We start from the raw sequence: 27,987 nt of genomic DNA on the forward strand, positions 1-27,987 counted from the left end.
TCTATGTATTCAAATGTGCTACGTAGCAGAACTACTGAATTACTAGCCACGTGGTAGGTACTCTCGACACACATCTTAATTGACTCAGGCATAGATTACCTTAGCTGTATTTGGCAACACTTTTAGGAATTTTGGATCTCAATGCTCTTCAACTTCGTACTTTATTACGCTTTTTTCAACTTTTTTGGATGATGAGTTTATTGACTAGGATTGTCAATTATCCTACCGAATGTTGGTGGTTAAGGCTTCGTCCACGTATAAAAACTGACCGCCACGAAATAGCAAAATAGTGATTAAAGTGTTGTTACTCGACATATCCTGTTTGTAGGTTGTTAAAATTGTTAAAAATATTTTAGAATGTTTGCTGGACTCATGTTCACGCTGAAAATAAAAATCAGATTTTAAATTTCATGGGGTAATGTCAATCTGAATAATTTTTTTATCCTTTGTTAATTTTTCATTTTTTAATAGTGATGGCCTGCTGCAGCATGCCTCCTGGAACATTTTGTCAGCTGATGTGGTGTGTTTCAGTTGTCATTGAAGATACTGTAAAGAGTTTTCTTACTAGAACCTTTCACAAAAGATGTATTCATATTCAAAATTGTGTTAGGAATAAGAAAAAGTATCGTAAAAGCTTGTTTCCGGGGTAGGAATTACATACTACTACCTTCGAATTACGATTATTTCAAATCTTTTAGAATGATATTGACTATTTCCCGTTTATTTGAAATACTAAATAAAGTCAATTTACAATTACCTGTACAAAGCGACTATGTTCAAAAACGATAGCTCATAATCACGAATTTTACAAATTTTGCCACATTTTGAGTTTTGTTATATGAAAATGTATATAAAGGTGATTGTTTACTCAGAAAATATATGCAAGAATTTCGGACCAAAACTTATTCTTTTGATTATCAATGTCATGCGATGTAAACTTGACATCAACATGCTAGCTTTGACTGTGCTACAACATGTTTTCAACAGCAACATATAGCGCTTAAACATATTCAATAACAAAAATACCGAACTCCAAGGAAAATCCTAAATGGAAAGTACTTTTTCAAATACCATTTTGAGTTGATGCAAAAGTATGTTTAAAACCTAAACCCTGTGAGTGCAACAATCCCTACCACTTTACAGACTTGTATTGAAATGCCTTCAACATCAATTTATAATGTCGAATAGTATTCAATATTCAAACCGCCATTGTGCAGGTCATTTAAACAAAAACTAAGATGACTCAATTGTTGCTTGAGCGTTCTGTGTATAGACTGCTAAAATTATCGCATGCTTTTTCGAGAAATAATCTGAATATCTACCTATTTGCGTTTCGATTTCACACGGGGATGAATGAACGCGTGATGTAAACCCTGAATTTCTTACTTGTATCGTGAGTTTCTTGAACAAATATACATAAAGAAGAAAGTTAAGCACCCCCTGATATATTGAAATACATTTTTTTTTACAAAATGTTAATTTGAATATATATATAGATTTTAACCAGATCAATGTTCCTATAAAAAGATGTGACCATACAGGTTTGACCGGTTATTAAGATATCGACGTATAATGCACGTGAACCATGCCTCACATCAAATTACAAAGCGCAGTTTCACCGCGCTTCAAATTTGAGTATTTAAAGCCGGCGATTTGAAACATTTATCTACACTCTGTGAACATGGTATGAAGACGAATATCGGAGGCTCAAAAATGGCAGATTATCGGCATGCGGTCGGCAGGGTTATCCTATAAAGCTATTGGACGTCAGATGGGCTACAATTATACTGTAGTCAGCAGGCTTGTGCGGAAACACATCCAAACCATCACGTTAAAAACTTGCCAAGATCTGGTAGACCATTGGTTACATCGCAGCGTGAAGCACTGGAACGCCTGGTTAGACGAAAGCCATTCGCAGCAAGTCATGTTCTTTAAAGAGAATAGTAACCTTATAGACAGCTATCAACCAGAACCTTGAGGAACCGGTTGAAATCAGCAGGACTGAAGTCAAGGAGGGTAATAAGACGTCCCATGTCAACACACCGACATCAACAACTGCGGTTGGCATGGTGCTTAGTTCGTCGTGGTTGGAGCTTAAGGAACTGGCGCAAGATCCATTGGTCAGACATGCCAGTTTCTTCTGCATGTAACATATGGGAGATTGAGAGTTTGGAGACATAAAAATACAGAACATAACATAAGGAACGTCAAAGCAACTGTCCCTTACGGTGGAGGCTCTGTGATGGTATGGGAATGCTTCTCTCATGAATGCAAATTGGACTTGATCATTATACGAGGAAACCTTAATGGTGATCAATACATCAGTGACGTTCTTCAGCCAGTAGTTGTACCTCATTTTGATAACTACCCATTACATGTAGCTGCAAGACCAGTGTTTATGGATGACAACGCTAGGCCGCATCGTTCAAGGGGGGTTATCGCATTTCTGCAAGGCGAAGCAGTAACTCCTCTTCCATGGTCTGTCATGAGCCCGGATTTGAATCCAATAGAGCATATTTGGGACACGTAAGGCCGTCGGATCTAGCAACCGAACCATCTGTACATAATTTACGTCAGTTGGAAGCAGCCTTGCACCGGGAATAGCGGCAAATACCACAGCAGGAAATCCGACGACTAGTTGGAAGGATGAGACGCAGGGTTGAGGCCTGTATCCAATCACGTGGTGGTTTCACCCGATATTGAATACTGAACTATGGATAACATAAACAGATTTGTAATGGACGTTTTCTAAGTGAAATGACATTAGTATCATGCAAAACGAACTCAGAAGGTCCATACATAACATGGACACGTTTTAGTGTTTAAACTTGACTTGTGGTTTTGTGAGAATCTATTCATTAAATTATCGTTTTTGTTGCAATTTGTTGTGTATTTCTTAAAGCTAATGTTATGTCCTTACAGTCTGCATTACTAAGTATAGCACCAATTGTCCAAGGATTCCATGTCCCTTATCGTAATATTTGTCAATGTTTAAAAACGTGGGGGTGCTTAACTTTTTTCTTTGTGTATACATTTGATATTCTAAATTAAAATTCTAAGGCATATATATTGACAAGAGTATTTTATGATCCACACTTTATATTCACTTGAGTATATATTTCATTGAAAAATAAACGTAAACAGTAATCAGCTCATTAAAATATGTTTTTATTCTCTCAAAGATGGATGTGCTTAGTAGAGACTAGCGTCCAAGCTAGTCTCATCATGGTTTTCAGTACATAAATTCTATGTTTACCCAATTAAAATTGATAATATTAATTAAATTTTTAATATTACTTACCTAGACATGGAAAGAAATTACAAATCTCTAATTGAGAACTAAATCCCTGACAATTTGAACCATTTCCTGGAGGTGGGGGATTGTTACAGGTTCGTGTCTTTGTTCGTGTCCCAATGCCACAGGTTACTGTGCATATATCAGAATATGACCATGTCGACCATCCACCATTTACTAAGATATATTTTAAGAAAATAATGGAATGTTTGAATGTAAGTTCATGTATGTATGTATGTATGTTTGATTTATTGTTCAATAGGACGTTTAAGTTTGAATTCTACCACTTTAAGTTGAAGACAGCCACATGCATAGAACGGATTATGTTGCTTTATTTCTCATTATATTATGCTACAACACAATAACACCACTTTTGGTTATACTTGCCAGTTACAAATTGACAAATAAATCTAAGGATTTTAGTCGAAAAGTGCATGACAATCTCAATGTAAAAAAAAAGTAGTACAAAGGCTAAGGTAATAATAAGACACCTTAATGTCGTTCTAAGATAACTTAGTTACATGTACATGTATAATTGTTTACAAGTGTTTCCTATAAAGCTGCGATACATGTTTCCCCAATAAATCCCAAATTTAGCAAAATGTGTTTAATAGAATCAGACAGCCCCTTTTTAAAGTCCTCTCAAAACTTAATTACGAATTCTAATTAGTTAATCTCATTTTTTTTATAATACAAAATAACGGATCTAATTCGTGTATGAGAATCACATACAATTATAATAAAGGAAATTCGTGATCTACATGTGTGAGGTAACTTATTAGTCAGATTCATTATCGCGTATAAAATCAGAATGCAACATCGATTTTTTATTCATAACCTAGAAATCAGAGTATATTTTTGAAAATTGGCTTCCGTACAAGAAGGGATTTTAATCATAATAGCAAATTATAATAGCTTTGAGTATAACTATATGTTTTAAGTGTAAAATGTATACCTTTCCAACAATTATCTCCATTCGTTTGCGAGGCGTTGCATGAATAAATGAGAATATAAACAGTAATAATGTGTAAGATATACGCAATATTGTGTTCTATAAGCTTATTAAATTTAATATTTAAATAAACAAATAAGGTAAAAGACCCATGTTTTAAAAGGAACAGGTATTTCCCTGAACAAACCTAGTCTCGCAAATCTGACGTACATTGTTTATAAATATTTAAAATCCAAAAGATAAAAGTTGAATGCACAACTGTGCATACAAATGTAGGAATCTTGTGTTATACATAATATAAAAGTAATGTTTTTCTCAGAAAAATAAAAAAAAAATCGTACCACAAACTAAAAACGGGCTCTGAATTTTACGGACAGTACGCTATTAACACAACATACATTGAATACGTAATTATTTGATTTATAACCATTATAACTTAATTTAAATTATTGTAATTAGACAACTAGGAAGAGGTCAATAAACCCTGTTGTCAAACTAAACCCAAACTATTATAAAAAATAAAAAAACAAGAACGCAGTAAACTAAACATGTAATATAATAAATTATACTCGATTTAGGCCGTGTTCACAAAAAAAAAAAAATATTCTGGTCATACAGATGATAGAAAAGATATATTCTGAATACAGAAATTCCCCATACATTATAGTGTAAAATATTGAAAAAAATTATTAGATTGCTAGCATCGTAAAAAAAATGAATAAAAACGTTCACGCGAAAAAAAATATCAGAAAAAAAATTACACCCCTCCCCCCATTTTGAAGTTAAGTGGGGTTGCTTTATTACAAAAGCCAGTTTAATGATTTACTACTAAAGATGTCTCGGTTACGCATTAGAAAATGTAGGCTGCAGCAGTGGCTTACATACGAAGATGAAGGATTGAGATGTTAAGGATCACTACATTTCTATCTTTTCTGTTTGTTTCAAATAAAATTTAAAAAATAAAATATAAGCAGTATTTGGCAAAGGGATCCGGAGGGGGTTATGGTTTTTTATTATTATTTCTTAGTGTATTTTAACGGATCTGAGATACTAGACAAACAATACAATTTACCTCATACTTTTTTTTAATAATGCATTTATGAGTAAATCGTTGTTTGAGTAAAGACCAGTTACAAATATTTCTGTGTACGTCCAGTCGATTCGGGAAGACCTTTTCTAAATGAATTGCGTGTTATGCAAAGGTGATGCTTTGAGTCTTGAATCAATAATAAGAGGTTAATAAAGGTACGTAAAGTTTTTTTCATAACAAACAGATCTGTCAAGTTTAGACAAATATTTCTGTAAAGAACTTTATTAATAATTGTTATTTTCAATTTTATTCAAAAATCGTTGTTTCCTTACACATACATGGTTAAATTAATGTTTTAAATGCCTAGTTTTGTGTACACTTAACCTATAGCTACACAAGGCCTACATTGACTATCGACTGCATGTAGACAAAACATGATTTAAACTACATGTAAACATTGAGTATTATCAATAGGTTCGTAATTGTGTAGTTTACGTGTGAGTTACACTAACACAACACCGAGTTTAGGTCAATGTGAACACGGCCATAGTTTGACAAATTATCCTTTAAATGTGTGTATCGTATGAAAACATAAAGGCGATTTAAAAAGTTCAATTAAAGGTGTATCAAATAAATCATGTGGTTAAACTGCATAGTAATGATATATGTGTTTTTTATGTCCTACAACAACCATAGATTTAAAATCTCTATCAGAGATAATTACAATATAAATATTCCTTCATATGGACAAAATGCTCCGTTACAACTATTCCTGGAAGATTAAATACTATACCCCATAATATGTCTTTCTTTTTATCTTTGTCAACACTGACAGGAGGCGACGGAGTAGCAGAGCAGATATAAAATCATGATAGACGAGAAAAAAGGAGTAATGTATCAGAAACAAATCTCAAAGACATTTAATTAAGGGTATATAGCCATGATCAGATTTTTTAGTACACAATGCAAAACCAACTTAGTATACAATATTATGAAATTCAGCCGACGGCGGTTAGATGTGCATGAGAAGAGGGTACCCGTATTGAGTTGTAAACTCCAAAACTTAAAATAAGTTGAAATCTATGAAGTCATCTGCAAATAATGAACCATGCGGACTGTAGAACTTTGTGTTGGTTTTGATTGATTGAATTATGTTTGTTAATCGTCCAGTTACAAATATTTTATGCATTTTTTGGACAAGATTCAGTAGTATTGTGACAAATTGATATCGTAATTTATAAAGTAACAAATCAAACTGGCTTATTATTTTCTTATTTGTCAACCTTAGCGTCGAGTACATGTTTATACCTTTTATGATACCTGAATGAGCTTTGTTATATATATTTTTATAATTTTTTATTTTGGTTTATGAGTAAGTGTGTTATAATATTACTACTATTGTTTGCTATTAATAATGTCTATTTTGACTATAAATTATTTGTTTTTGTATTAATGTCTTTGGCTTATTCGGGATATTTTATCTATGATGAGTTTATTTACATTGTCTACGGACGACAATTAGATTAACCAATTCAATAAAGATATCAAATTAAACTAACGCATAAACTGTTATTTTTATATGACAAACCTGTTACCACCAATTCGATTGGAGTTTCTCTTCCACTTTCACTGCCATCACTTCTAAATATCACACATTGATAAAATCCACTGTCGTCTTGATTTAGGTTGCGTATTGTAAGATTTTTCCCGGAAAAACTGTACTTGGAAGAGGATTGAAGATTCTGGTAGGAATCACCAATTAACATTGTCCATTGAAAGATACCACTTTTTGTATTGCATGGCATAGTTGCGTCAGTCCCATGATCAGTAACCATAACCACTAAAATATATATGACTTGATTACACGACGTAATATTTAAGACAAACAGTTGTCTTTGACCAATATATATGTCTGCTTATCCATTGTTGTCTTCGTCATTCGTTAAAACACATTGTTTTATCTATGTTCTTGCTTACAGCGAATGCACAATCTTTTAGAGTACTCAAAATATCACTTCATTCATCAGAGCAATATTGACAAGACGAAAGAGAAATTAATTTCTCATTAAAAATTGAAAGAACAAAAAAACACTGAACTCCGAGAAAATTAAAAAACGGAAAGTCTTATATCAAATAGCAAACTCGAAAGTTAAAACACACCATACGAATAGATAACAACTGTCATGTTTCCTTCTTGGTTTAGACATTTTCGTATGTAGAAAATAGTAGATTAAACCTGATTTTAATAATCTTAATCACTATAAAACATAACAAATAGTCAACAAAGAAGAAAACAAAATGCATAATCCAAAAAAGAAAGACAAGAATACAGACATTAACAATAGTCCAAATACATAATGACGGGAAATATTGAGCAAACGTCCAAATTTTTTTTTTACTAAACAGTTATTTAATTTTTAACAAAGACATATATAAGAACACATTATCACAGACGATAAACGACGAATTGAAAACGGTGACATTCTATAAGCTAAAGCGTTTTTCAATGCAATATATCTAGCTTTTTTGACACAGTCGAGCACTACTGTTAGTCCAGTTCTTCATGCGTTTTACTCTTTAAAGTGGATACATTCTCTTATTGGATCATCATGTTCACCGACTGATCGTCTTTAGTGATTAATGTATTAAAAGGTGTAACACTAAGTTTGTCTACTTCGAAGAATAAAAAGGAACCTATTTCGGTAGAATTGCTGCATAAAATGTATGATTCCATGTTTTCTTTTGGTAACTTGTATAATCAGCGTATTTTTTGTGCGATTTTTGCATTTGCAGGGTTTTTAAGAGTTTCGGAGTTGCTTAATATTAAAATAAGTAACATAGTTATTTGAGAGTGTTATATATCAATTCTCATTCAATATGGTAAAACAGATGTATATAGAGATGGCAATTCAGTATTAATTGCCCGTACACATTCAAATAAGTGTCCAGTAAAAAAACATGGAATTATATTTGCAGTGAGCTGATATTTCTTGCGATTCTGATGTGTTTATTTGTCGAAATTTGACCAAATGTAAAGATGTCTATGATTTGCGTTTAGCGAATACACCTTTGTCGTATTCCAGGATGCGTGAGCTCTTTATTGAAGCTTTCTGTTTGCACAGTTTGAGGTCTAAAGTGCTACTATTTGTGTCAATGTGGGTTTACCAGACCATATTTGACGAGACACGTTAGATGGCGTTCCGAAACAGCCAAAGATGGTAACGTTTATGACTCCTTAGATGATTTGCTTAAAATGTCCAATAATTTAAGGTTACAGATTATTGCTTTAATTTTTAATTCTTTTATTGCATGATATGAAACTTTCTTCAAAGTTTTCCCTTTCTTTGTGTTTCGGCAATCGGCTCTGTCGTGTGGTATTGCAATTTACTATTTCTTGTTATTATTATTATTAGAATAATATTAGGTTCTGATATATAACTGTGCATTTGTATTCAGATATCGCAGATCAAATTTATTCGTTCATTGTTTAATCATAGGTTTTTTTTGATTGAGTTAAGTCTGCCAATTGATATTTTATCGTATGTTTTTCTTTCTTGTGATGTTATGCTATTGTTTCAGAAAAAGGGAAAAGGTTTGGATCCATTAAAACGTTTAATCCCGCTGCAAATGTTTGCACCTGTCCTAAGTCAGGAATCTGATGTACAGTAGTTGTCGTTTGTTTATGTAATATATACGTGTTTCTCGTTTCTCGTTTTGTTTATATAGATTAGACCGTTGGTTTTCCCGTTTGGATGGTTTTACACTAGTAATTTTGGGGCCCTTTATAGCTTGTTGTTCGGTGTGAGCCAAGGCTCCGTGTTGAAGGCCGTACTTTAACCTATAATGGTTTACTTTTTAAATTGTTATTTGTATGGAGAGTTGTCTCATTGGCACTCACACCACATCTTCCTATATCTATTAACGGAAGTACAAATGTAATTTCAATCGATTGATTTTAAGAATAAGTATGGAATTATTTTCTTATTAATTTTCTGCCAATAGGTGGCGTTTTTTAGGTCATGTGTTGTATCTGATTTGGCGGTTAAATCATGCAAGGACTCCTCGATCGGTCACGTTAATTTTTTAAATACTTCTGTTATCTAAGATTTTGTATCATGCATTAAGAGATTGGTTTGCTTTACATAAGTGTGTGTGTTCATTGAACTATTTATATATTTATATGAGGACATTATAAAGATGTTTATTATAATGTATATGCAATATAATATTAATGGTAATTAAACCAGCCATCGGCACTGCCATGTGGTAATGCATTTGTTTACGTTTTCTTGTTATTACTAATATGAGAATAATATGGGTTTTAACGGAAGAAGAAGAATATAAATGTCCGTCCATGTATTTAAATGAACATTTCCTGAATTGTTTAAAGTTGTGTGATATTTCTTACACAATACATTTGTGTATTATATTTCAGAGGCGGATATAGGGGAGAGGGCAGGTGCCCTTCCTTCGCCTCTTTGTAACATAAGTATCATATATTGGGCTGTATGATATGTAGTTTAATAAGTATATGATATTTCTTTCTTGATTGAACAAAAGATCTTTTTATAGAACTCTTTGGTAAGTTTGCATTTAGGACACGATACAGGCGAGCTCAGTATCAGTATCAGTACATGTATATATTTTAAGGGCCAGCTGAAGCACACCTCCGGGTGCGAGAGTTTCTCGCTACATTGAAGACCCATTGGTGGTCTTCTGCTGTTGTCTGCTCTTTGGTCGGGTTGTAGTCTGTTTGACACATTCCACATGTCCATTTTCAGTTTTATCAATATCTGATCGATTTCATGATAAAGATGTACGTTGAAAGCTTCGCGTATGATAATAAGGCTAATGTCATACAAACTTGTCACTTATTTTGCGGTAGAAAAAATATGTTTAACTGGTCGGTTGCATGTATTTTGTGCTATAATATTAATTTTGCAATTGTCTTCCATGAATGCATTAAACAGATGATGAAACTACATTCATGTCTTTAGAACGATTACATACTATACTTTTGTCTTTTTCAAACGCATACCCATACTGAAAGGTTTAGTTTTGCCTTAACCATGTTAACGGCTAGTTACTTAGTGATCATCAAGTTACAAGTCAATGAAAATAAAAATAGATTTACTTACCAGTATCACCTGAATAAAATCTCAGAAAAAGTAAAGCGACAGCTATATTAACCGAATCCTTCATAACGAGACACACAGCCAGGTAGTTAATATTTTAACAGGATGATTGTGTTATTAAGCCAAAACATAAAGTCTTTTGTCAATAACTAGAGCGTGAATTAATTTGATGAAATATTTAAAAATAACTACACAACAAAAAGTTGGTTTTGTATAGAGAATAAATATATATTTTGTAAAATATACCACCGCTCTTGAAAAAAAGTGACTACATGTGTAGGGATAAAATTTTTCGATGGACATAAACTATTGAATATTGAATACTTGTACAGTACTTTAATTTATTTATCCTACAGCTTTGCCAAGACATGCATACTCTTGAAAGTATTTCAAATCTCCACTTGATAATGTTGCCGCTTTCGAAGCGCTTTATGATATATCAGGCCTAGGAAAGCTCAAATAAAAAAAATGAAAAGCCTAAGATGTCTAAATACTTGACATGTCAATTTATAGTAAATATATTAATAATCCAATTATATAAAACTAAAATCTTCCAAAATCAGGGGGTTGAAAAACTGTTTTGTTTTCTTCTAACAAATGAAAATGAATAAAAAGATGAGGTCTATAAAGTCAGCTAGAATACGAAATAATGTGATTAGATATACTGACTGACTTTAAAAACGCAACACTCATTTTATAGATTTGTTTACCAAATCATGTTGGATCCTCATACCACTACTATTCATACTTATCATACTTCTTTCTCTTGCGAAAAAATCAACATCTGACTTTCCTGTGGTTTTTTAACATGCCGGATTATTGAGATCGCACGAAATTCAGAAAGCGAACCAATAAAGGATTTTTTCATTTTTTTTTCTTTGTGAATCAGTTCTTTGAATCCTTGGACACACTTAAATCAGTTAAAACATTTTGTATCTTCATATTGCCATGACCGAGAAATAAAAAAACTGAATTAACCCATTAGAATAATGCAAACAGGAAAACATGAATGTGCTGCAACCAGACCAATTGACGTCAGAAACTCGTCTTACTGTCCTTTCGACAACGATACAGGTAGACTGGATTTGTTGAATACCATCAATGACCAGTGCAAAATGTATTGACAATGCAACGTCAATAGCATTTGATTACGAAACGTCAACTGATAATCAAATTGTTGAATGCCATTTTGCACAAATTTATGCTATAAATGTTTCCAATTAACTAAATTGCCGAAGAATCGACTGCAGAAAAACATATGAAGCCTTAGAGTTTCAACCGCATAATTGCCAAAACCCATTGTAATGGGTGGAACAACGGCAAAATCAAAAGATGCAAAACAGAACCAAAACGTGCCGAACAGAATTTGTTGACCTGTCTGACAATCATTTTCGCGTTTGTTATAGGCAATCATTGCTTTTGACGGTGCTACGTTCATTTATTAGGGGAAAACCAGGGTTTCAGTGTATACCATAAAATTTGAACATTAAACATGACGTAATCAATTCAATTTTCGAACTGGAATTTTTTTTTAAACATTGAAGTAATGAAAAAACTTTCTGTTCATACGTTTGTTTAAAAAAACAATGCATATTTGAAATTGAAAATTAAAAGCAATAATCAACAGTTGCGTTTCTAAAGCCGGTCAGTATACATTTGAACAAAAATAAAATCAAATATCTATACATTTGTAACACATGACCATCAATCGATATCCCATTTATGAACCCGGAGCGCTTATACAATGAGAATAGTAAACAACGTGCAGTTAATAAAATATTAAAGGTAAATGTATTTCATTAGCATTTCTTCATAAAACCACTAGGCTGAAACCTTATATCTATAACCAATACACAAATCCAATTATATGAATTGATATTTAAAAAATCAAATATTTACAATGGATAAAAACCATAATTGAACTTGTCTTAAAATAGAGCGATACGAGTTACTAGCCTGTATGATTGAGCTAACTTATTACGCAGTATAAATAAAGGTAATATTTCTATTCGAATTTCAAATATCTACTGATTCAAATTTTGTTAATACTCACAAATGGATTCCCCTTTAAAGACAACATTACACTTTTATATTGACAGCAGCAAACAAAAGTAAAATCACTAAAATACTGAACTTAGAGGAAGATCAATTGGGAAAGTCCATAATCACATGGCAAAATCAAATAATAAAACGCATCAAAAACGAATGGACAAAAACTGTCATATTCCTGACTTGGTACAGGCATTTTCAAATGTAGAAAATGGTGGATTAAACCTGGTTCTATAGCGCTAACCCTCTCACTTTAATGACAGTCTCATCAGTTTCCGATATTTTTACATTGATGCGTTAAAATAAACAGACACAATAAATATAATAGTCAAAATATGGGTACATCAGTCATCATCGTTTAACAATTTTAAAAGGAACAATTTAACAGAACACAAAAACATCTACTTTCTACGAACACATTTATTGAGTGTCTGACGTCAGAAAATTTTATACGTCACATAAATTTGTCGTTATTTCAATTGATCGGGCGGAGCTTACGTTTCAATTTGCATAAGGACAGTCTACCTGAATATGTGTGTGATAAGGATGATGGCCGTTATAATTATAGATGATTTTTACTCACCTATCAGTTCCACCAAACGGATATACAAATGAACTGTGTGTATGCTTTGTGAATAATAACTGGACACTTCATTAATGAGTTGATCCCAAAACACCTGTCTATAGATGGACTGGTCTAAACCCCGCCAAGTCAAGTGAAATAAATCAAGTAATATCTGCTCAAAGCAAAAAGGACCAAACACAATTAAAACATCTTCTCAAAAACACAACATATAGAAGAATACAAATTGGATGTGAGCATGCATTATATAATATAAAAAACCTAAATTTTACTATAAAGCAAAAAATCACAAAAATACTGAATTTTTAAATTGAATACTTGTTTAACAATTTGCATATTTTGATTTTTTTTCCTTAAAAAAACCTTAGTGTTAAGCCCAAATCACAGCCTTCGTGAAACTAGCTAAGACCTTGCAACGGAATAGATAACGGCAACAGTAGTTTACCGGTGTTAAAAAATCATAAATCGATTGAGAGAAACTAAAAACGAGAGAAACACATCAACTATAAGAGGAAAACAAAGGAACAACTAGAACATTGAAATGCAATAAAAACAAACACCAACATACATATAGAAATGAACTTGATAACAACTGCCATATTCTTGACTTGGTATAGGACATTTTTTTTAGAATAAATGATGGGATGAACCTGAATTAATGGCTAACCAAAAAAATGGTGTATTGAACCTATATTATCGAAAATAATAGAAAAAACCAAGCATTTTACTCCTATATTCTACTTTAAGTCATGTTGGCCATGTTCTTTGGCAGGCGGTTTAATCAGACACATTTGTTAAACCAGATCCCAAATGATGATTGTGGCCAAGTTTGGTTAAAAGTCTACAAATATTTAAATCAAAATTGACTATAAAGGGCAATAAAAATTAAGGTGGTCAATTGACCATTTTGGTCATGCAGATTAATTTGTATATCTTACTTTGCTGAATAGTATTGCTGTCACCAGTTTATCTCTATCTATAATAACCAAAAGCTGCAAAATTACTTAAAAATTTATAATTCAGAGACAACCCAACTAAACATTTCAGGGCAGATATATCTTGCGCTGATGAACAAATTTACTAATGTTGGATTTCCTCTAAATGCTTTAGTTTCAGCGATATAAGCCAAAATCTGCCGTTTATTCCGACTTCTATTATTAGTCAAGCAGGACATCTTGGTTGGCGGGCTGTGTCGTCTGACACATTTTTTAAACTAGATATCCTAATTATTATCGTTTGATTAAATTAAGCCCAGCAGTTTCAGAGAAGCATTTTGTAAAAGTTTACAAACGACGACGGACGACGGACGATAGACGCCAAGTAATGAGAAAAAACTCACTTGTCCCTGTCGGCCAGATGAGCCAAACCATGACATTAACGATGTTTCGTCTAAATCAGATTTCCTAATCAAACCGTTCGGGCACATACGTACAATTTCAAGTAAAGTATAATCAGACATTTTTTTTTTTTTTTTATTTTTTTTTTAATATTAAACATATTTTATTAACAATCACCTGTTACATCAACCCTCAGTTGCCCAGGGAAGCAACTAAGGGGGCCCCAATTTTTACAGTCTCATTTGTCGGGGAAAAGCGCTGAGAAAAAAACTCCCACTATAAATTATTAACATCAACCTTTATAAATAGTATCTATCCTTGTACAAATGTACATGTACCTGCAATCAATATCGATCTATATATCTATACATCTCACCATATATAATTATTTGAATATTTGAATAAAGTTTGTTTTTTATCTTCATTTATTTCTCACAAAGGCTACCTGTATTTATTAAGCAGTTTCAATTTTATCGTACATCAAGTCTTTTGTTATGTTAATTTCGATTACATTAAATTTCTGGTCGAGTGATCATTTACCACGTGTGATTTGTTAAAGGGATGTGTAGTTCATTCATAAAAAAAATGGATTAATGATTTTCATTCCCAATAAGGATTAATATCAAAGATATGGTGAGTAAATATTTGTTTATAATATGAACCTGTTGATACAACATGTCTTGTTACAATTAGATGATATACATGAATATATACACAACAGAAATTACATGTAGGGAGTTGCGAGCAGTGTACATATTATTATTCAATCAGTATCAAAGAGGTCATTGAACTGACCTGACCATGCAAAATATATATTTATATACAAAAAATGTCACACACAGTAGAAAAGGCTTCGATTTTCGTATTCGGTTTAAAATATTTGAGCATAAATTGCATTTCATGTTTTATCATATTTTTTTAAAAATCACCAATTTACTTATCCCTTTCTTTTGATATTTTGCGTTATTTCTAGTTTTCCAGATAACCCATTTCGTGATTAAAAGCACCGTATCTAAAATTTGGGTATAAGATGCATCTGCATTAATGACCCCAAAAATTATACTTGTTTCCGATTTTTGTAATTTTTGGATATTTAATTTTGAACAAAATTCCCTTATTTTCTCAAACATTTCCCGCCAAACGTCTCCCACCAGTTTACAATAAATAAAAAGATGAAATAGTGATTCTTTTTCATTGCAAAAGTGACACTTCCCGTTTGAGCGATTCATTTTTTGTAACTTTTCTTCAGTGTAAATTATACTATGTAGTAACTTCCATTGAAATTGTTTAATTTTCCTGTTAGCTAAATTCTTATTCAAAGTTTCCCAAATGTAATCCCATGGTAGTTCATTCCCAAAATGAAAATTCCACTTCAACTGACTATTTGGAGCTGTTTTATTCTCATAAAAGTATCTAATATCTTTAAGGCATAATTTTTTGGCATCAACGACAACTCCATTTTTTATAAATTGACAAGAATTTATTATTTTTATAGGTCCATCAGAATGACTATGTATACTAGAGTCTGTTTTTAAAACGTCAATTTGTTCAGGTGTTAACGAAGATTTAATGCGGCTATATTGTGCAATCCAATTCCTTTTATCTTTAAGACTGTTAAAAATATCACGGGATGTTTTAAAGGATTTATTGTTTAAGTCCCATATATCTTTAATTTTTTTTATTCCACTGGCGGCAAAATTTGCATAATATAATGCATGTCCCTTGAACTTCAATTTACAATTGCCGAAAATATTTTCTTCTAAAAGGTCCTCTTTCGTGACCGATTTTTGGATTTTCTGTAAGTCAGTCCAGGAAATTAAAAGTTCTTTATAATATTTGGACATTTGTATTTGCTTAAAACATGTAGTGTCCGAACAAGAACATATAAAAAAGTCTGTATCATATTTTTCGTCTAGTGACGTTAACCAGTATTTTCCTATTGCATTCCATTTTTGTGTTTTTGAGTTGACAATACTGTACATACTTTTCACTTGTTTTAATTTAATAAAGTCCCTTAAGTTTATCATTCCTATCCCCCCTTTTTCTTTCGGTAAACAGCACACTGTTCTAGCGACTTGGTTTGTTTTCCCATCCCATATAAAGGACCTTATAATATTATTTTTTTGTTTTTCGTATATATCCGGGATACCTCTCATTTCAATTTCGTATCCAATGACGGACAGTAAAAAGGATTTAATAATTAAGACTTTTCCCGTAAATGTGAGATCTCTTGATTTCCAAACTTCCATACAGCTTTTTATTTTATTTATTTTTTCTAACCAAATTTGATCTAAGTCCACCCCGTATCCATGTAGTACCCCTAATGCTTTCACAGGACGCTTAGACCATTTAATTTTGTTAAATTTTGGTTTTTTATTTCGCCACTTGCCTAAATACATGCCAACAGTCTTATCCATATTCATGTTAGCCCCCGAAGCATTTTCGTACAGTTTTAAAGTTTTAAATGTTTCTTCGATAGACTCCTCGCTTTTATTAAAGAGTTGAGTATCGTCAGCAAACATATTTAGCTTAGTTTCAATAAAGTCCCCAGTTCTAGTAGGAAGGTTTATTTCTTTATATTGGGATTGTTTCTAATTGATGCTGCAAGTGGTTCTGCTTGCAGGATATATAACATCGGGGCTATTGGGCATTCTTGACGAATTGAACGAATAATCAGACATTTTGTGTATTCCTCAATATTTCAGAAGAAAAAAATATATTCAACACGGAAACAAAGCCAAACTAAACCCATTTAAAAACCTTCTCCAGCTTTACATACATTTGGACAATTACATGTATAATATAATTCAACGTTCATCTCTTTATAAATAAATACATCTGTAAAGCTTCATGTGTTATTCTTGTACACTAAATTATAACATTATTGTAACCAAAATAGCTCAGACTTGATCCTTAGCGCCTGAGACTCAAAGTAAAAGTTGAAAAAACTTCACAACACATACATGTACAGTACTCTTTTTAAAAATAAAAGAAATATTTAGAATTAAATCAGACTAATGACTGATCACATATTTCGGTTCTTTTACACTATCACTTTTAAAATTTTGCCAAACCTTGTTTACTTTGAAAATGAATAAAAAAACTAATTTAACGGATACCTAGAGATGCTTTTATTAAGGTATAACATAGCATTAATTATTCACCTGGACGAGTAAATAGAATACATGGTATTTGCTCATTTTCGTTTCCCCCACAATAATCAGAAATGTAACTGTCACATCTTTCTACACAATTTCCACTTGAAACAGTATAAGTTTTCCAGAAGCCCATGAGCGACCAACAACCGTCAACTGAAAAGTTACAAATTATTTATTACAAAATGTTGATTGACCATTATTTCATCTGTTCAATAACCCTTAAATATTACTTATCCAATAAGCATATTGCATGGTTTAATATTTGACAATTATAATACATGAAAGCCAATAAAAATATGAGCTGCACAAAAGAGTTACTATTACTGCAGTCTTCATTTTCTTCACATCTATTACGATTGCATCATCATTTTATACGATTCTGTGGACAAAACCTATTGTATTTGTTCTGATAATATTTTTTCTCTTCTTCCGCCAAATTTAGATTTTTTGCATATGATATCAAACAGTTATTGCGCTTTTGAGACTGACCCTGTTTAGTGCAATACTTTTCAGTGTAAGAGTTATCCCCCAAACACTGTTTTCGTTGTGGTTTGATCTCCTCCATAACCGTTAAAGAAAACGACACATTTAGTTTCCCAGATTGCTCGCTATATTTGCAGGATTGTTTGTCCAATTTTGACGGAAGTGAAACGAATACTCCATACGCGAGTTATATCCCCTAATACATTTGTAATAAGTGATATGCATTTGTAACTAGTAAACCATAGAGACCTAGGGTATGTTGATTTGAATTCAGTCAGCTATAAAAGGCTCCTAAAATTTCTAATGCAAAAAGATTCAAACGAGAAAACTAACGGCCTCATTTATGCACCAAAATATGAACGAAAAAAAAATAAGATATACAAACAACAACTGAAAAACACCGATTAACAGATTCCGCACCTGAGTCAAGCACATACAGAATGTGGCGGGGTTGAACATGTTAGCTTGTATTTGTATTGTAAAACAGAATAAACATTTTAAAAATACATAGCCAGTATCGACCTTCTCTCTTGTGCTCCAATGCTAGAAAAAAAATTATCATAAGAAAATAGATAATACCTAATTTAGCAATACATCCTTAGCCACATCACAGTGTATTTATTTATTATTGTTAAAAGTATGTTTATTGTTTTTTCTTCTGCTTATAATTACAATCATGTAAGCATAGCTATATGTACAAAACAACATGAAAAATCATCTTTGTGGTCTCTGATGCAACGACGTTACATAGGACAATTTACATTGACGGTTGACACTTATATTCTAAATATTTTAAATTCAAAATTTGATTCATGTGAATAATGTTCAGAAAAATAAAGCCATTGAATAGTAATATGAGTACATTGTCCGAAACAATGCTTGATAATCCTTTGTTGTGATCGTTTGGTAACAGAGTACAACAATCTATATCTGGTCAACAAATGATAAAGCTGTTTGTGGGTATTTGTTAAAAACAAAAGTCATGCTGTTGGCAAAAATATATATGATTTTCCGTTTTAGGTAGCCCCAAACAAGTAATTTTCATAAGATGTGTTAAAATATTACTTTTAACTTTGTTCTACAATATCAAACATCACTTCAAGATCATTTGTCAATATCACTACACAAAAACAAAAATCCTTATTAATTTATTTATTTAAGGTAGCACAATACAAAGATTTTTTTACAACCAATCTCCAACTTTTATAATGCTGTTACTTTCTTAAAACTGCATATAAATTTATAAAAGAGTTATATATGGATAGATAAAAGATTAATCTTTTAATTAAATGCAATATTTTTGTTATGCAATCATTATGTAATTAATTGTTATGCAATGTATGGCAAAATCATGGTCAGTTCGCTTGAATGAATTTAGCTCTTTCATCTCTACAGCTACACCAGAAATGTTAACTTTTCTGAATCAACACAGCTAAGCTACAAAAGAGTGTCTCCAATTATCGCTATCGTATTCCATCCCTACCACATAAAAGTAGATAATGTATAATTAGGTGTTAAATTTGATCTTTACATTCTATCCAAAATCCCCCTTTTGTAGAGGTAATGGCTCAAGGAATAACATATAATGAAAACAACCCTCTCGGGGATCCATGAAGAAGCTAATTTTTCAATTCAAAGTTGAAATTTCTTGTGTAATTTTGTAGACACAGTTATCATTAAAATTAACTACATAATTGTTGTAAAATACTAACATTGCGTTAATATGAAAGAGTAATCTTTTAGCTATCCATAGATACCACTTTTATAAATTTTCAAGCATTATAAAGAAATTTACAGGACACAACAGGAACACAACACTATAATGCAACACACACAGAAACGAACTGAAATATAACAATGGCCATTTTTCTGACTTGGTACAAGACATTTTAAGAAAAAAATGGTGGGTCGAACCCGGTTATGGGGCTAGCCAAACCTCACGCTTTTATGACAATGTTAACAACAACATTAAAATGACAACATTACATCACAGGACTACTATACAAATAAATGGAAGAACATACAGGACAAAGAAGCACACAAATAATAGCTTTCAAAAGGTACAAATGTACCAGGCTTATAATTTAATACATCAGACGCGCGGTTCGTTTACATAATATTCATCAGTGACGCTCGGATCAAGTTCGAAAGCATAAACAAGTACAACTTGAAGGGCATTGAGCACCAAAATTTCCAAAACGGTGTGCCAAAAAACTGCTAAAGTTATTTGCCTGGGATAAGAAAATCCTTTGTTTTTAGACAAAAATTTATACTTTTGCAAACAATAAAGGAGTAGGTCCGGTAAGGACCGATTTTGGCCTCAAATTTCAGGTTCATCTGACGAAAGATTTTGACCAATTTTTAAACACTTAAGTGTCTATTTTATTTGAATTAACTAGTTTATGCGAAAGATTTTAACAGATTTAGTCATTAAAAACGATCCGATTCAAGCTCCAAATATGAAAAATCTACCTAATATGCCAAAAATGTCACTTTTCAGATGGTTTTTGGTAAAAATGAAAGTGGCCGCATCCGTGTTCATCCTCAACCTTTATATAATGAATGCTTCTGCTACATAAATATGGGTTGTTTTTGACAATACAATGCATATATATCCAGTACTAGCACCATTAAGTCATGCTAAATTACTGAAATCCTCATAACTCTAGCATTTTAGTTAAATTATAGACGGTTTTCGTGTAAAACGAAAGTGGCCGCATTCGTGTTCATCCTTAATATTGAAATGTAAGTTGTATTTCATGATAAAACATAACATAATATGTTTTTAAAACGTCAAAATGTATCATGCAATACAACTTACATTTCAATATTAAGGATGAACACGAATGCGGCCACTTTCGTTTTACACCAAAACCGTCTATAATTTAACTAAAATGCTAGAATTATGAGGATTTTAGTAATTTAGCATGACTTAATGGTGCTAGTACTGGATATATATATGCATTGTATTGTCAAAAACAACCCATATTTATGTAGCAGAAGCATTCTACTGTCCAATAAATAACTTAAGGTTTACATTTTAACAATTTTGTAAAACTGCTATATTTTGGGGCCAAAAAGGGGTCTTACTGAACCTACTCCTTTATAAAAATGACTATATAATAGATATACATGTTAACACCGAAGTGGTGACTAACTACAAATTAAAAACGAAGATACCATAAAAGTGCAGATAAACAATGACATGCATAAACCTGTTGTTAGAACAACATACTTAATATATAAACAGTATATTCGTTACCATACATAAAGATCTCTGCAGTTCATAATTTAACATACCTGTTATATAACTGTACAGTAAATCATTATTGATACTTGTGAAATCTATTTATATCACTTTTTGAACTGTATCAAAGACTGCACTCACTGTCAAAAGTTGGACCCTCAAAAAACAAAAGATAAGATAGGCAAAAAACCAACAGCATACAAACAACAAAAAATATAGACAACTGACTCGGAACAAGCAGAACATATAATAATATGTTTTTTATAGTTAACACTGTGACTGTACTTGTGCTTTACACTATAATAACCTTTGATTACATTCTAAAATAAATCAGAAAATTTGCATGAAACGAAAAATCCGTACAAAATGAACTTCTGCGAAGTAAATTTATAACCAATCAAGTATTAAATTTTTTTTAAATCTGTATTTTAAGTCGGCAATATAAATTACAACACAACATTCAGTGGGCTTTTGAACCAGCAACATAGATAATAAATTATCGACATGAATAGTATATACAGTGTGTGTAGACATTATAAAAAAACACAGAAAATTTTATAGCTTGATATGAATACACAGATACATGATGTATCACATAAAAAGCAGTAGTCAAGTATAAAAGCATGTATCATTAAGTTAATCAAGCACATAATATACATTTGTAACAACTATAACTGTAAACACTCTTAGATATGACGTAGATACGAGACAAAACAGCTAAAACATACAATCAGTCATTGTTTTCTATACAATATATATATATATTAACAACAAACTAGCCTGGAAATTTTAGATTACAGCCTTGAGAGATTGCAGATAATTGTAACAGCAAATGAACAATGACGTCATGATAACCAGTACATTGTTTGATGTGTTTCGGTTGTTTTCATAATTTTTTATCAATAAAAAATATGTTCATCTTCTAAATAATTAAAATTGATTAGGTAAATTCGTGATAAGGACTAATCCGCCGGTCAATCAAAGGCGGTTGCTTTATTCAGCTGATTATCGTGACATTATACAAACACAACATGTATAAACACAATAAACAATGTCTAGGACAGAACATCAATACGACAACTTACATTTGTATGCTGAGTTTCCAAAGCATAGCATAAACAAGAACCAGTGAAGCATGTGCGTGATCTTGTTTGATCACATGGGCAACCACTTCATGATGTTCATGTGGACCAAGTTTCAGAACTTCCAACTTTGATGAAAAAATTATTAGAAACTGTTTATAATTTTTCCTTTACCTATGTTTAGATATCTAAAAATTAGTAATTGTACCAATGCTGTTAGTTTACACACTTGAATAAATTCACTTGCAATCAAATTTTGCAAAGGAGTAGGTCCGGTAAGGGCCGATTTTGGCCTCAAATTTCAGGTTCATTTAACGAAATATTTTTGACACTTTTTAAACACTTTAGTTTCTATTTCAATTGATGCAATTAGTTTATGTGAAAGATTTAAACTGATTAAGTCATTAAAAACGATCCGATTCAAGCTTAAATTTGAAAAGTCTATCAAATATGCCAAAAATCGTCACTTTTCAGATGTTTTTTGTCAAAAATGAAAGTTGACGCATTCCTGTTCATCCTCAACCTTTATAAATGTTATGTATTATCATCAACTACAACTTACATTTCAATATTATGAATGAACACGAACGCGGTCACTTTCATTTAAGACGGAAACCGTCTAAAATTTAACTAAAATGCTAAAATTGTGAAGATTACAGTAATTTAGCATGACTTAATGATAGTAGTACCCGATATATGTGCATTGTATTGTCAAAAACAGCCCATATTTGTGTAGCAGAAGCATTCTGCTTTTCAAGATTAAATTTTCACAATTTTGCAAAAACTGCTTAATTTTGGGCCAAAAAGGGTTCTTACTGAACCTACTCCTGTAAGAAAAAATAGATTTTGACCCAAAGGGTAATTTCCCTCCAGTTACCTTTTGGTTTTTGTCACATGTGGAAACGTAAGAAAGACCTAGATTTGATTTCTCATAATGCAATGAGAAAAGCATCATTTCCAGAATGTATGACTCAGCATATATAGTTTGAATGGCAACCAGTTTGAAAAATCCGAGCTCACCCAAGATATGAATTTAGTGAAAAATAATTGTGTTGTTCTCTCCTGTTACAGCCTGTTTGTGTACCTTCTGGGAACATTTGGTTGTCAGCACTATAACATTGAATGTGTTTTTATAGTATCTTATTAAATTGATATTTAGATGAATGTAAACAGCCCAGTAGCCAGTACTTCGGTACTGGCATGAAAATACGGATTTTTTGTGTTATTAAAATTTGCTGATACAAAATATAAGAAATTATTATAAATTAAGGCATGTATCTCCCTCATGCAAAGCTCTGATTCCTTTCACGGATTTGGCTATACTTTTTGGACCTTTTGGATTATAGCTCTTCATCTTTTATATAAGCTTTGGATTTTAAATATTTTGGCCACGAGCATCACTGAAGAGACATGTATTGTCGAAATGCGCATCTGGTGCAAGAAAATTGGTACCGTTAATTTTATTACTACCACTGGATCGATGTCTCTGCTGGTGGACTATTAGTCCCCGAGGGTATCACCAGCCCAGTAGCCAGTACTTCGGTACTGGCATGAAAATACGGATTTTTTATGTTATTAAAATTTGCAGATACAAAATATTAGAAATTATTATAAATTAAGGAATGTATCTCCCTCATGCAAAGCTCTGATTCCTTTCACGGATTTGGCTATATTTTTTGGACCTTTTGGATTATAGCTCTTCGTCTTTTATATAAGCTTTGGATTTTAAATATTTTGGCCACGAGCATCACTGAAGAGACATGTATTGTCGAAATGCGCATCTGGTGCAAGAAAATTGGTACCGTTAATTTTATTACTACCACTTGGTCGATGTCTCTGCTGGTGGACTATTAGTCCCCGAGGGTATCACCAGCCCAGTAGCCAGTACTTCGGTACTGGCATGAAAATACGGATTTTCTGTGTTATTAAAATTTGATGATACAAAATATTAAAAATTATTTTAAATTAAGGAATGTATCTCCCTCATGCAAAGCTCTGATTCCTTTCACGGATTTGGCTTTACTTTTTGGATCTTTTGGATTATAGCTCTTCATCTTTTATATAAGCTTTGGATTTTAAATATTTTGGCCACGAGCATCACTGAAGAGACATGTATTGTCGAAATGCGCATCTGGTGCAAGAAAATTGGTACCGTTAATTTTATTACTACCACTGGATCGATGTTTCTGCTGGTGGACTATTAGTCCCTGAGGGTATCACCAGCCCAGTAGCCAGTACTTCGGTATTGGCATGGAAATACGGATTTTTTGTGTTATTAAAATTTGCTGATACAAAATATTATAAATTATTATAAATTAAGGAATGTATCTCCCTAATGCAAAGCTCTGATTCCTTTCACGGATTTGGCTATATTTTTTGGACCTTTTGAATTATAGCTCTTCATCTTTTATATAAGCTTTGGATTTTAAATATTTTGGCCACGAGCATCACTGAAGAGACATGCATTGTCGAAATGCGCATCTGGTGCAAGAAAATTGGTACCGTTAATTTTATTACTACCACTGGGTCGATGCCTCTGCTGGTGGACTATTAGTCCCTAAGGGTATCACCAGCCCAGTAGCCAGTACTTCGGTACTGGCATGAAAATACGGATTTTTTGTGTTATTAAAATTTGCTGATACAAAATATTAAAAATTATTTTAAATTAAGGAATGTATCTCCCTCATGCAAAGCTCTGATTCCTTTCACGGATTTGGCTATATTTTTTGGACCTTTTGGATTATATCTCTTCATCTTTTATATAAGCTTTGGATTTTAAATATTTTGGCCACGAGCATCACTGAAGAGACATGCATTGTCGAAATGCGCATCTAGTGCAAGAAAATTGGTACCGTTAATTTTATTACTACCACTGGGTCGATGCCTCTGCTGGTGGACTATTAGTCCCCGAGGGTATCACCAGCCCAGTAGCCAGTACTTCGGTACTGGCATGAAAATGCGGATTTTTTGTGTTATGAAAATTTGCTGATACAAAATATTAGAAATTATTTTAAATTAAGGAATGTATCTCCCTCATGCAAGGCTCTGGTTTCTTTCACGGATTTGGCTTTACTTTTTGGACCTTTTGGATTATAGCTCTTCATCTTTTATATAAGCTTTGGATTTTAAATATTTTGGCCACGAGCATCACTGAAGAGACATGTATTGTCGAAATGCGCATCTGGTGCAAGAAAATTGGTACCGTTAATTTTATTCCACATAATTTAAATAAAAGAGCAAAAAGTACTACGTAATTCCATTCACAAAGTTAATCTACTATATGCCAAACATTGCATTTAATATAAGTTATCATTATCAAATTAAATAAATCTCAACTTAATGTACAGTATTTTGAATGAAAAGACAGGTTTTTGGACATTGTGCAATTCTAGTTTAGAAGATAGTAAAAGAAAGGAATAGGCAGATTTTCTCATCTTGCAAATAAAGTTTAAAACGCTAAATGACATTGTTTGCTTTCAATTATAGCCAATTTGTAATGATGTATTTTTCTTAAACTATGAATTAATAACATTAACGGTAATATTTTTCTGCACCAGATGCGCATTCTCTTCAGTGATGCTATTTCAGATATTGTCTCATATATGTAGAACTCAAATTTATGGCGGGTTCCAAATCTATGGCAGACTCCAAATCTATGGCAAATGTGACGTTACAAAGACCAAACAACTCAAATCTATGGCAGATTTTTGTTTTCTCCAAATCTATGGCAGATCTTTAAACTGCGTCACAATGGAATAACGCAATATTACATGGTCGCCGCCAAATGCGATTGCGAAGCTCAAAGATTTGAACACGATTCCAGATGAAGGTAATATCCTGGACAACGATTTGTGGATGGTTTGAAGGAAGATGTGAACTATTATTCGGATGCGGGTCAAAATGTGCTCTACCGGCCAAAACCCGTGGTGAACAAGCTAAGTCATCATTTTTTTTTCAGTATCGGATTATTAAAAAATTAGTTATAGTAAGTATTTTACTATATGCAGCTGGCAAAGTTTGTTAAGTGAAAGAAAAAATTAACGAATCTATTTGATTTTAATTGGCAACAAATAATAAATATTATTTGAAAAATGTAAACGGTTCATTTTTTTTTTACTTTTTTGTTTCCTCTGGTTTTATCCATGTATTAATATTAAAAAAATTTGCCCACTAACCCCTACTTTTCTTTTCATATTTTTATTACATATTATTTAAAAAGCCATATTTCAAAATCTTATGAAATCCTTGTTATTTTTTCATAGTTTTTTAAACAAAAAAGGTGCCAATGTTAAGTGAAAGAAAAATCTAGAGAGAATTATTTCCCGCCAAATTTTCAACGGCTTATATCTCGAAAACAAGCACACGAACCCTCCATTTTTTTCTGCTTTTTTATTTTCTTTAGTTATATACTTTTAATTTATAACAGTCTTTTAAAAAGGTTGTTATTTTTAAACAGAGTAGCGAACATCCTTACTAGTTGATCTAAGGAATGGATAAAATATAGGTACCATGATTATATATATTTTAAATATTTACAGGGCACAACATTTCAAGCCTGAAGTCATTATTGATTAACTCATCATTTACAAAAAAAATTGGTTACCATCACGATTTGGTTGACCATTATTTCACAAATGTTTATAGACATGTCGTACATTTCCACTGGTTTCAGACAAGTCATTGGTCATATATGAACTGCATTGTTTTCCATTTGCTCAAAATTTGCCATAGATTTGAAACCAATAAAAATCACCCATAGATTAGGAAATTACAAATCTTGCATTAGATTAGGATTGTAAAAAGTCTGTCATATTTTTGGGATTGCATGACGTCACATTTGCCATAGATTAGGAATCTGCAATAGATTTGGAACCCACCATAGATTTGAGAGTCCTACATATATATTCCTGTTAAATTTCTTATAAGTCTCATCTAATCAATCTACATCTATGTTAACTGGTGTTGGTTCTGGGCTTTTTAATTTTCTTTTGATTTCTTTTAGTATCCAATGAACAACGTTATCCTACCTAGTCTCAGGTTTCATCGGAGACATTTTGACTTTTCATGTCCATTCTCTTAGTTTTAAGACGTTTATTTTAAAACTTGTTTAAATCCACCACATTGTGTGCTTGGTCCAAGTCAGACCACTGTGTTATGAGTTATTATTATCTGTGTCTGGTTTATTTCGAATGGTAATTTATACTTCTTTTTTTTTAAATAGGAAAATTATTTTCAACCTTTTCCAAAAGGTGTTCATTACATCTACATTAAGAAAAAACTGACGTAGTGATTACTCAGATGATTCCTGATATCTGAGGGTTAGCGAAAAAACGCATACCGATGTCCATCTTCCTGTAGACTGCGAAAATTATCTTGCAGCTGATTTCTTGCTTCGAGTGTCAAACTATTTTAGTCTCATTTAAGATGATAGCATGAAATAATTATTCAATTAGGTTGGGTTTATAGGCATAGAAAGTCGACAAGGTCAACTTTAATAACAGAAAAACCTGAAAGCTCTGAAGAATAAACGGTAACTTGAATTAACACGAAAGCAGCCCACACCTACAAAGCCTTCTTCATTGCTCAACATGTTAATGTATTGTGCCTAATAATTCAATATGTTTTGCTTAACAATT

General features: G+C 32.2%; 2 protein-coding genes across 4 annotated transcripts in view; both read right to left on the reverse strand.

Annotated features, from left to right (window-relative positions):
- Positions 1-21,474, reverse strand: part of LOC139530005 (uncharacterized) — a 41,464-nt gene extending 19,990 nt beyond the window's left edge. For 2 of the 3 annotated variants that reach the window (XM_071326025.1, XM_071326023.1), the window contains exons 1-4: positions 21,323-21,474; positions 17,546-17,692; positions 6,866-7,117; positions 3,302-3,472 (exon numbers count right to left, since the gene is read on the reverse strand). In XM_071326025.1, the coding sequence (XP_071182126.1) occupies positions 3,302-3,472; positions 6,866-7,117; positions 17,546-17,672 (550 nt within the window). In that variant the 5' untranslated portion in view covers positions 17,673-17,692; positions 21,323-21,474. Of the gene's footprint in view, positions 1-3,301; positions 3,473-6,865; positions 7,118-10,415; positions 10,629-17,545; positions 17,693-21,322 lie in introns of those variants that run through there. The other variant, XM_071326024.1, reaches the window with a different exon arrangement.
- Positions 1-27,987, reverse strand: part of LOC139530002 (receptor-type tyrosine-protein phosphatase alpha-like) — a 517,312-nt gene that overhangs the window by 199,475 nt on the left and 289,850 nt on the right. The window lies entirely within an intron of this gene.

The sequence above is a fragment of the Mytilus edulis genome, chromosome 7 (assembly GCF_963676685.1).
Source record: "Mytilus edulis chromosome 7, xbMytEdul2.2, whole genome shotgun sequence".
NCBI lineage: Eukaryota > Metazoa > Mollusca > Bivalvia > Mytilida > Mytilidae > Mytilus > Mytilus edulis.